A 12720-nucleotide genomic window follows, 5' to 3' on the forward strand; every position below is an offset into this window, starting at 1 on the left:
TCAAACTATTTTCCTCAACCACGCTGATGCTTATTTTGAGGTACGTTACACTTTGTCTTTTCAATTACATTGTATTTAATTAACGTTAATTAATGTTGAATGTTTTATCTTATTTATGTCTTTTGACTTAAAACATATTTTATTTACTAAAATCGGTGAAAAGACTCAGGCACAAGTTATAGCAACTTATGAAACCATCTCCTTACAACATATAGACTGTTAATTACAACACATCAATAAAATACTTATTTGTATAAAGTCATTTCATAATCTTATTTATGTCTTAGTTATTTGTCAACAGGATACTGATAGTACAATGTAGGTATAGTTGATGTATTAGGAGCTCTGCCGAGGACAGTGGCAGTATATCCTTTTATAGTGCAGGTTGTTTATAAGTACCTAAATAAATCAGTAAATGGAATTAATTCGTATATATCTGTTCCGATGTTTCGACAAATCAGCAGAAAACAAGGACCGAGTTTCTACGGAGTTGGACGAGAAGTTGCAACAAACTAGCAGAAACGAGGGATCGACCGAGTTTGTACGGAGTTGAACGAGATGTTCCGACAAACCAGAAGCATCGAATAACCGAGTTTGTACGGACTTGAACGAGATTTCTGGAAAACCAGAAACATCGAATAACCGAGTTTGTACGGAGTTGAACGAGATGTTACGGCAAACCAGAAACATCGAATAACCGAGTTTGTACGGACTTGAACGAGACTTCTGGAAAACCAGAAGCATCGAATGACCGAGTTTGTACGGAGTTGGACGAGATGTTCCGGCAAACCAGAAGCATCGAATAACCGAATGTGTACGGAGTTGAACGAGATGTTCCGACAAACCAGAAGCATCGAATGACCGAGTTTGTACGGAGTTGGACGAGATGTTCCGACAAACAAGAAGCATCGAATAACCGAGTTTGTACGGAGTTGAACGAGATGTTCCGAAAAAACAGAAGCATCGAATTACCGAGTTTGTACGGAGTTGAACGAGATGCTCTGACAAACCAGAAGCATCGAAAGCAATTTAGAAACAAAGCAGATAATGAGAAATATCAAACACACAGTTAAGTGAAAACGTAATAAAGATAAGAATTTATTTGCAAAATATTTACAACAATCTTTGGAACTCTGAATCTAAGAAAAAAAAATTAAAGTCGTCAAAATGTATATCATATAAATACAAATGTACATTTGAGATTAGAAGTTATATTTTATTAAATACGGAGGAGATTATTTTGTATACATTTCAACGGATGGATGCACGGCGTTATTTTCACAGAAGCATTGAATAAGGTTGCCACGACGAGGGTTTCAGATATCCCGGAAACTGTCACGATATCAAGAAGTTGTCTTTTACATTACAATGACGCTGGATAGATATCAAAATATTTCGACAGAGAACTTAATGTAGTTCATATGCAGTGTATTGTCAATTCGATTCTAAAGTTTCATATTTCCATATCTACAAAGTCCAATACGTGTCAAAGCAGGAAGTTGGGGTTTTCTTCTGTGACTGTTCGGCCAGGGAAACCCACATGTATCACACAACGTCACGTATGATGTAAGGACCGGTATGCTGCTAGGCGAGATCGTCTTCACCAGGGATTTTTTTTCCTGAAATAAAGTTATAAAATTATATTTCCGAATGGAAAACTATCAGTTATGCGAGTATCTATAAAAAATATTGTTTATGATTTCGTTTAGCACCGAAAACATTATGCCGAATACGTTCATTATTAAAAGAAATTCTAAAAGGATAACAAATATTGAGAAAATTTGTATAAAATCTTACAGGTAAATAAATTATTCGTACATATTTTCCATTTAATTGTGTATGAATCGCTTGTGAAATGTTAGTTTTTTCCCCGTCAAACTTGTTTCTACCTCCATTTAGAGTTTCCAGGCTTCGGGCATTGTATCACCATGTCCCCAATCTTCTGCGTCCGAAAAGATCCGGAAGTAAGGATTACACTCCTCTACGTCCGTCCAGTCCTCTTCCTCGTTCTTCTCTTTGTGTTCCTCTCCTCGGACATTGAGGACCGATTGCGGCCCGTTGGTATGCAGGTTTGGTTTGACATATTTCGATGGGGATCTGAAAGGAAAGAAAATAATTTATATTGAAATAATCAATTTTCTTATTTGAAACAGTTTTCAGAAAGAAAAAAAAACATCATCCAACCTTGTCCGGGAGATTTTTGATAAAACGCTTGAACTTGAATTATCCAATATCATGGTGTGTTAATTGAAACGGGGAAAATGTGGTATCTCAATTAACATAAAATGCCCTTATACAACCATTTAATGAACATGGTTCCTTGTCAATCCTTGCCATTCTGAGTAAAGGGAGCTTTACCTTGTTCTCCAAGAACGTGACCCACAAGTTCAATCCACTTGATCGTGTCTCCCGTAAAAAGCCATACACGTCTGTAGGCCATCCTTCTTCGTCAATAATCTTATTAAAAAAAATAATAAAAATACCAACAGGCAATTGATTCGACCATAAAACTACAGTAAAATGCAGAACGAGTTTGACGATATGGAATTGTGATCAATAAATCGAAATCATGAAAATATAACACGCAAAAAAAAAAAAAAAAAAAAAAAAAAAACAATCCCGTAAATTGATAGTCTTTGATAATTTTGGAATAAGGATAATATAAGATTAATGAAATATGAAATGAAAACATTTATCAAAGTCGCTAAAGTTTTTCTTTCCATAGTAATTATGCTTACCTGATTATTGTTATTGTCCATTATTTGTGGGGAAATCATGTCTGGTTTATCGCGCTAAAAAAGTGTCTTTGTTTTATCTAGAGCAGCCAAAGTTCGTGTCGCTGGTTTAGCTAGTCGCTTTCTGTTGTGGAGGAGATCGTCAACAAAGGACGTTACGTCATGCTATTGTTACGCAGATTTATCTCCCGTTATTAAATCTGACGTACAGTTATCTACCCATTTCTGTACTCGTCACATTTCGGCAGATTACGTCAAATTACTACGTGTGTTCATATCACAGGTAGAAAGCCAATGGTTCTAGTTCATGTTCAAATTGAACTTGAACAATGGTTCTATACTACCTTCAAATCAAGGTCAGTCAGTTTCTTTGTGGTGGTGTGTGTTTCTTTAGACCCTTAATTTATAAAAGTAATGACAGATATGACTAATTCACAAAATTTCAAATCAAGGATATTGGTATTACCTGGCGCGGTGACGTGTAGAGCTTTTGATCACGTCTTGAATGTCCCAAAGATGTGGAGAAGATAAGTACATCGAGACACAACCCTTGGACTGCAAAGATGTAAGTGATGAGATCTTTCAGGTCTACATTCTCTTTTGCACATTCTGAACATCTTATGGTTTTGTATATCCATTAGAATTTTATTTGATTTAAAATACGATTAACCAATACTCTAACCAAAAGTTATAAGCAGAGCCGAAAAATGTGTTAAGTGTGTTGTGCTGTGGGACATCTTCCAGTATACGTGGGGTGAGTTAATATTTGGAGGAGGAGGAGGGAGGAGGAGGAGGAGGAGGAGGAGGGAATGTGAAATATGATACAAGGGAAGCAACTCCTTTTTTCATTTATTATTGGAATCCTACTGTTCCCAGGATTTTGCGCTCATGCAGTTTTCCCTCGTAAAACAGGGTTTTTTTTCTTATTATATTTTATCTTGTATTTGTTTAAGCTATGAGCTGATGAGTTATGAGTGAAAGAGAATAAAAAATGGAGAAAGAGGACAGATTTTTTTGGTCGACCCCGTTTCCCGCTACAAATTTTAAAAAGTCTTTTTTATTATGATTATTATTTTGCATATTGTGTCATTCACTACAAATATTTAAAATCAAACAAAGCAAGTGGGGAAACAAAGAAGAAACAAATCCTCTGTCTGTTTTTTTTTTTTTTTTTTTAACTAACGATAACTTTAATCTCATATTGCACAGAAGGCAGTGATACTCTTCATTTACGAGATAAATTTCCTTGGTATTGAAAAGTATTTATTTTAAGAGTGTGACTTTTAATTATTCTAATTTTTAGCAAATTATGACAGTTTTACCAGTGAAATATCGGAAATTATTCATTCTATAAAAGTGATATTTATCACTAGTAAAAAATATCACTTTTTTCTGATTCGGCCAATAAAAACACTGCTTACGAACGGCAAAATGGAAAATCAAAAGTTGACCAAGTACATTTTGCTTTAAAATGTAATTTAACAACGGAGACGTGAAAAAAAAAATCAAAATATTAGCCCCACTCGTGAATTTGGTATTACTGAAGATACCGTTTGATATTATCTATTGATATAAACTGGATTATTGAAACATTTACAGCTAAACAGCTAAAAATAACTGTAAACTACTGTAGACTGTGTATATATTTATACAGTTGTATATAGTTGTATTAAATATATTACTCCATACATAATCCGGGCCTAGCCTGTCCATGCGTGCATGTTAGTGTCGCTTGATTGAGAGAGTGGAATGTATGAGTATCAATCACCTGTGACTGTGCATGCATCTCGAGAATACTCGAAGGCGCATGCGCAGCCACATGCCCTCACACACCTCAATCCCTTTCACTCTGACTTGTACCTATGGCATGGAGCTGGGCGGTTGGCCTGCCATCCCCTGGAACCTGGTAAGACAGACTAACCAGTATACTGTTGATATGTAGTAATATTATAATACATGTAGTGTAATAATATCTTCATTTATATTATAATATTCATGTAAAAGTATATTCTATCTCTTATTATCTATTTATTTCCTACAATTATCCTGTCCATTGGTATTATTAGTACTTATTTAATTGTAGGCTTCCATCTCATATTAATAAACACCTGGACTAGAAACTCTGGCGTTCAAGAGATTGTGTGTTCTCCTGAAACGGCTACACTACTATGAAGAGTAAAATTAGTAGTGATTAATTTACAATTTTCATACAATAGCTTATTTATTCAATGTACTTAATGATTACGGTACATTAATAAGTCTTTGTATTCACTTTATTAAGTTTTACAAGTACTAGATACAAACTAATTTAATTCTATGCCATACTAAGTTGGTGTTATTTATGTATATATATATATGTTAAATATCAAATGAATAACTAGTGCTGATATAGGAATTAGGGATTGTGTATCTACACCAGAGTATGATAATGTTAAGTTTTTTTTCTCTATCTAAATAAAATGCTGCCATACATGTATTTACTATTGTATAATAGTTTATGAAAGAGGACGTTACTAAGTTGTATAAATTGTGTCCAATTTCATTTGAATTTTTCGAATAAAATGTGTTCAAATTAAACATTTACAGTGTATACTAATCCGCGGGTTTCAATAGTTAGCCTGCTTGCTGTAAATCCATAAAGTAAACTTATGTTTTCTCTACGTGAGGGTTTTCACAATGTGTAAAGTCCAAATGATATTAAGAATTTGATTATTTTTTTCATCTTGAAAGAGTTTATACTGGTTTCACATCTGTGTAAAAAAAAGAAAAATTGTGTTGGAGATAAAAAAAAAAATCCCGATTTTCCTCATTTTCCGAAAGTGTGTTGATAGCCTAATCAGGAAAAGTTTTACTTGTAGTAAAAAATGCATTCGGAACCCCTCGTCATTTTCTTCCAAACGCAAGCGAGGTGTTCCGGTTGCAGTAGCAGACGTAGACTGGATTACCTGCCTTAGTAGCATTTCTCTCCGCTAGGTTGCGCTCATGACTACTTGTATTTTCGAAGCGAAGCCTAGCGGAGAGTAGAAAAACTACGGCAGGTAATCCAGTCTATAGCAGACGAGGTAAGTTAGGCCTAGCAGAAAAAAAATGAGAAATCCTAATGATGAACACAATGATACATGTTAAAATCAAATTCTGTCTTTGGGATGAAGACATTTCATTTCAAATGGGTTTCAGGGAAAAATGTGTAGATAAATGCGTAATTTTGGGTCAAATATCATGATATTTTGCAATTTTTAAAATTTCCTTTGAAGTGGTTACCATGGTCCAAATGGTTTTCACAGGTCTGAAAAACAGAAATAAAACTTATCCTTCGCAGCTGTGATGAAATTGCAAATGTTGTATAGATTATATACTTTATGATAGGTAATATGTAGGGTTAACTGGCTATGTTTACATAAACTTAAACATGTGCCTTATTTTTCAGAATTGGGTAATTTTACACTAACAACATAGACTCTACACTGCTAGAGGAACTGAAACTTTCTTTTTTATTATTGAAAATGTGCTTCATCATGCTTGATTAAGCTTCGTTTTCATTCATTATTGCTCAAAACTACATAAAAAGATTGAAATTTGTTAAACCTAACTTAGCATACGAGACAAATGAAGGGAGGTAACTCGCTTAGGTCTAAAAGCACCATACTTCCCTGATTCTTCCAGTTCCATTTTGTCCACATATTAAGTTAAATTTGGTTAAGAGATTAAATTTTGACTTTGTTTCCTTGTACAAGATTGAAGTATTATTACTATGTTGTTACTATTTACCCCACACGTTCTAGTTTTCGTTTTAACCCCTCCCTTACCCTTCAAATTTCCATCTTCTGTGAGTTGTTCCGGCTAGCGACTTTCATACGGAATTACTTTTCCTCTTATATAGGCATATACATGTCTAGACCTTAGCTATGATTATACTTCAGATCTGTTTATTTATTATACACTCATTAGAACTAAGAAAGCCTGATCTACCTCCGGTTGGATTTAGTGTTTTTTATGCATTTTCTTGTTATTTCAATTTTGTTCATGATAAGCCATCAGATTACATTTGTAATTCCAAAAGTGCTATAAAGTTGAATTGAATTGTATTGAAACTATCACTTACCTTGTGGAATAATATTTCTCTTTTATCATGAACTGTATGACACTATTGACAGCAAATGTTCATGTGAACTTTCTTTTGTAGTTTAATTGGAACTTTCAATTTTTTTTTCGTTGGTAAACTTTCGTGGTTAGCCCATGTAACAATACTATAACAATAATACATACAGCAGTATCCGTTGTATTTATATTTGTGGTTCTATTGCAGCCATGAAAACAGCTTCAGTGTTGAAACTTAATTCCTTCACCTCTGTGTATCTGTGGAATAATGGAGGGGGCCGCGGTGGCCGAGTGGTTAAGGTGTCCCGACACTTTATCACTAGCCCTCCACCTCTGGGTTGCGAGTTCGAAACCTATGTGGGGCAGTTGCCAGGTACTGACCGTAGGCCGGTGGTTTTTCTCCGGGCACTCCGGCTTTCCTCCACCTCCAAAACCTGGCATGTCCTTAAATGACCCTGGCTGTTAATAGGCCGGTAAACCAAACAAGCCAAGGGTAATGGAGGTTACTTCTCATTTTCTCTTCCACATGTAATACTTTCCATATCTACGACATAAGTATATTCCCACCTTACCATATAACGTAACTGTACATTTATAACTGTCTCGAGATGCCTCTCTTTCCATTGACGATAACACGAGGATATTCCTTGCTGTGTATGTACAAACACAATCTGGAGTTTAGTTATCATAACTCTATCAATGCTCTTTTTGCTCTATTAAAAAAATATATAACTTTCTAATGTCTCTCGACAATGACTCACTTTTGGCCTTTTCCCTGATGGAGACAAACCAGACTGTAGAGATGGTACATTTTTGGAGTCGGATGACTGGTATACCCTGTCAGTATAATGTGATAGGATGTGCTGTCTTGCTGGATGTCTTATATATTTAAATGAGGTAGTTTTATCAAGAGTGGGTCTGCAAATGTACTTGAGCTGTGTCCTCCATAGACTGGCCACCAGACCCTCAGTTGTTTTATTAAAATTGCCAAGCTAAATTCTAATACTAGATTATCTGCTCCTAGTTTGAAACTCTAGAATCATAAAGGTCAATTTTATCTATAATCTTAATATTCTAGAGACAGGGGCCACCTCCATGGATTTTTTATTAGTATATTAGTTTATTTTCCAATTGTATATATCACTGTTACTTATTTAAAGCTTTACAGTCGTCTATCAAGCTTAGTAAATCAAAAATGATTACATTTTCTTAAGTATCAACTGTACACTACCGAATATTCGAATACTATTCGAATATATACCAAATGAATATTCGAATGCCAAAATCTGCTATTCGTTTCAGCTCTAATTAGTGATCTAAATTTATATATACGGGTATAACATTAATATTTATATAAATACCGTATGTGTAATTAAATGTGATATAATACTAAACGTTAGCTCTGTAATTATACAAACTCTGTGGTTGATCCAGTACTTATCCAGACTATAGTACTGAAGGATGTATAACGAATCTCAATATCGTAACATACTAGACAATATATCACACTTTTTTTTCTTCAGCTTTGAGACAATGTGTGGGATATTTCCCCCTTACCATTTTCATACAACCAAATAATTTATCTGCATAGCGCGCGCTCCGGAAAAATGGGGCCGATCCATAATATTGTTTCTTTATTGGTTATTAGAAACACTTTTTTTTTATCAAATCTTATGTTTCTACATTGTTAATATGACTTTCCTAAATATAAATACCGAGATGACAAGATATATATAATATTTACACTGGTTTAGTTTACAATAAACTGATTTCAACGAAATCATCGATCTACATATAAGCATATAACGTGAATTATGTATTGATGGACACAATGTTTATTTAGACGGAATTAATTGTCTTCCGTTGAACTAGACCTAACAACTCATAGGAAAGATAAAATATTAATCTGTTTTAGAAATAACACACAAGATGTTAATCGGCTGTTTATAAATACAAAATCCAAATTCGCTTTGGTGTAGCATGTAGTACAAATGACGTTCACTGGAAGAACGTCGTGACCTTTTTCACGGCTTCATAGGCGTATCCCCCACACCCCCCCACCCCCCCCCCCCCCCACCCCCCCCGAACACCCCTCTAGTGTGTACCCATACCCTATATACATTGCTTAACTATTACCCCACCACCAGACGATGGCTATAAAACCCCCCCACTAACCCGGATCCGCTAGTGTGATATATATACATGTACATACATACATGTACATACATGTATATATATATATTTAGCACTGGGATCAATAAAAATTATTTTGAATCTAAAAAAAAAAAAAAAAAATACTCATTGTGTTTTAGTATATATCGGCAGACATATGTTTTTGACTTAATGACAAAGCATTTTCCCCTTGTAGCCAGCAGTGCATTTTTCTAAGACGACATATCAGGTTTGAGTCATGGCTACCGCGGATGTTGATGATGACATTCTAACAATGAACAGTGAACTACATTCAGAGCTCGACCGTATTTGTAAGTAGCAAGCAGTTCAAGTAGTTTCTCTTAATTTTGAAGACCGATTTTCATTCAAATCATGAATATTTAAATTATAATAGAGAAACTTTTTTTTTTCATTTCGTTATTTTTTCAAGAAAATTGAAGTGAAAAACAAATATGTGCATTTTTGCGGCTTGCAATATCAGATAGCAATCGATGTTAAAATTTGTATATTAGGTACAATTATTATGATAACACGATATTACTTAGAAATCGATTATATGAAATTATAGGATTATGTATATACATGTACATGTATAATTTTTTTTTTTTTTTTTTTTTTAAACAATTTGGTATACGGTATTTTTTAACTTACACGTATTTTGTTCTAAACAAGGGTGCCACACTGGTGAAGACAGGCGATCTTTGAGACTGGTGTTGGTTGGAAAAACTGGATCAGGGAAGAGTGAAACAGGCAACACGATTCTGGGCGAACGTTTTTTCATGACTCTTTTTGGAGCTTCCTCGGTGACGGCAACATGTCAAGAAAAGAGAGCTAAACGGTTTGGGAAAGACATCGTATTAATTGATACTCCAGGAATGTTTGATACGAGAAAACCCAACACTCAAATCATGAAAGAAGTTGCCAAATGTGTCGGCCTGTCCTTGCCCGGTCCGCACGCATTTCTTCTGGTAATTCGGGCTTGGAGGTTTACTCCGGAAGAAAACGACACTGTCAAGCATCTAGAAGACTGTTTTGGTGAGGACATGTTCAAACATACGCTTTTGGTTTTCACGGGGAGAGATGAATTGGAGAAAAACAACTTGTCGTTCCAGGAGTACCTACAGATAGCACCATCTTCACTACAGGAAATTGTTGAAAAATGCAACAACCGCTATATTGTCATCGATAACACTTCGGACAGGAGTTTACGTGACAAAGATACAGAGAAAGTGATGGAGGCCGTCAATGCTCTTGTGGAAGAACGTGGCGGCCATTACTACACGAATGAGATGTATCAGACAGTCGTGAGGGAAGTGTCGTGAAAGGGAAGGAGGAAATAAGACGTCAAAATGACAAAGAAAAACAAAAGGAAAAAGAAGGAATAATACAGCAAGTTAAAGAAAAAATACCAAGATAGAGTTGGTCGTCTGGAAACTGAGAGAAATCGAACAGAAAAAAGAATTGAAGACCTCAAGAAAGAGAGGAAAATTATGGAGGAAAATTTACTCGAAAGGAAAATGAAAGATGAACGATTTAACGCAATGGAAAGAGAATTAGAAAGAGTTAAAGGAGAGGTTCAAAAATATAGAAAACAAGCTGACGATGCCAAACATCAACGTGAAAATATATGTTTACAAGATATAGACAAAAGTATACAAGAACGTCACATGGCCTTAGATGAAAAATGTGACAACGATTTCAACGTTGACAGTGTAATGTTGATTTTGGACACGGTGGCAAAAGTGGTTGGGGGAGTACTTATTGTTGGGTGGAACATTTTGAACTTGTTTACATTGTTAAAAAAGAAGTAGAGGCTCATGTGCTTGATTTATCGTCTTTGTAATATAGTATCTGTTCATAAATGGTCGGGAGTGGTGTCTGTTACATTACAGTGTTTGTACACGGAGTGGTGTCTGTTACATTACAGTGTTTGTACACGGAGTGGTGTCTGTTACATTACAGTGTTTGTACACGGAGTGGTGTCTGTTACATTACAGTGTTTATACACGGAGTGGTGTCTGTTACATTACAGTGTTTGTACACGGAGTGGTGTCTGTTACATTACAGTGTTTATACACGGAGTGGTGTCTGTTACATTACAGTGTTTATACACGGAGTGGTGTCTGTTACATTACAGTGTCTGTACACGGAGTGGTGTCTGTTACATTACAGTGTCTGTACACGGAGTGGTGTCTGTTACATTACAGTGTTTATACACGGAGTGGTGTCTGTTACATTAGTGTGTTTGTACACGGAGTGGTGTCTGTTACATTACAGTGTTTATACACGGAGTGGTGTATGTTACATTACAGTGTTTGTACACGGAGTGGTGTCTGTTACATTACAGTTTCTGTACACGGAGTGGTGTCTGTTACATTACATTTTACACGGAGTTGGTGTCTGTTACATTACAGTGTACACGGAGTGGTGTCTGTTACATTACAGTGTCTGTACACGGAGTGGTGTCTGTTACATTACAGTGTCTGTACACGGAGTGGTGTCTGTTACATTACAGTGTTTATACACGGAGTGGTGTCTGTTACATTACAGTGTTTATACACGGAGTGGTGTCTGTTACATTACAGTGTCTGTACACGGAGTGGTGTCTGTTACATTACAGTGTCTGTACACGGAGTGGTGTCTGTTACATTACAGTGTCTGTACACGGAGTGGTGTCTGTTACATTACAGTGTTTGTACACGGAGTGGTGTCTGTTACATTACAGTGTTTATACACGGAGTGGTGTCTGTTACATTACAGTGTCTGTACACGGAGTGGTGTCTGTTACATTACAGTGTCTGTACACGGAGTGGTGTCTGTTACATTACAGTGTCTGTACACGGAGTGGTGTCTGTTACATTACAATGTTTGTACACGGAGTGGTGTCTGTTACATTACAGTGTTTGTACACGGAGTGGTGTCTGTTACATTACAGTGTTTATACTCGGAGTGGTGTATGTTACATTACAGTGTTTGTACACGGAGCGGTGTCTGTTACATTACAATGTTTGTACACGGAGTGGTGTCTGTTACATTACAGTGTTTGTACACGGAGTGGTGTCTGTTACATTACAGTGTTTGTACACGGAGTGGTGTCTGTTACATTACAGTGTTTGTACACGGAGTGGTGTCTGTTACATTACAGTGTCTGTACACGGAGTGGTGTCTGTTACATTACAGTGTTTATACACGGAGTGGTGTCTGTTACATTACAGTGTTTATACACGGAGTGGTGTCTGTTACATTACAGTGTTTATACACGGAGTGGTGTCTGTTACATTACAGTGTTTGTACACGGAGTGGTGTCTGTTACATTACAGTGTTTGTACACGGAGTGGTGTCTGTTACATTACAGTGTTTGTACACGGAGTGGTGTCTGTTACATTACAGTGTTGTACACGGAGTGGTGTCTGTTACATTACAGTGTTTGTACACGGAGTGGTGTCTGTTACATTACAGTGTTTGTACACGGAGTGGTGTCTGTTACATTACAGTGTCTGTACACGGAGTGGTGTCGGTTACATTGCAGTATCTGTACACGGAGTGGTGTCTGTTACATTACAGTGTTTATACACGGAGTGGTGTCTGTTACATTACAGTGTTTGTACACGGAGTGGTGTCTGTTATATTACAGTGTTTATACACGGAGTGGTGTCTATTACATTACAGTGTCTGTACACGGAGTGGTGTCTGTTACATTGCAGTATCTGTACAC

At 36.1% G+C, this 12720-nt stretch overlaps 1 protein-coding gene across 1 annotated transcript; it reads left to right on the plus strand.

Moving 5' to 3' along the window:
- Positions 1 to 4422: 4422 nt before the first annotated feature.
- On the plus strand, positions 4423 to 11380 carry LOC117338179 (GTPase IMAP family member 4-like). The gene is made up of 3 exons (XM_033899418.1): positions 4423 to 4641; positions 9202 to 9316; positions 9678 to 11380. Exons 2-3 carry the CDS (start codon positions 9244 to 9246, stop codon positions 10325 to 10327), a joined length of 723 nt encoding a protein of 240 aa, XP_033755309.1. The 5' UTR covers positions 4423 to 4641; positions 9202 to 9243; the 3' UTR covers positions 10328 to 11380.
- The last annotated feature ends 1340 nt before the right edge of the window (positions 11381 to 12720 follow it).

This window comes from Pecten maximus, chromosome 1, assembly GCF_902652985.1.
Source record: "Pecten maximus chromosome 1, xPecMax1.1, whole genome shotgun sequence".
NCBI classification, from domain to species: Eukaryota; Metazoa; Mollusca; class Bivalvia; order Pectinida; family Pectinidae; genus Pecten; species Pecten maximus.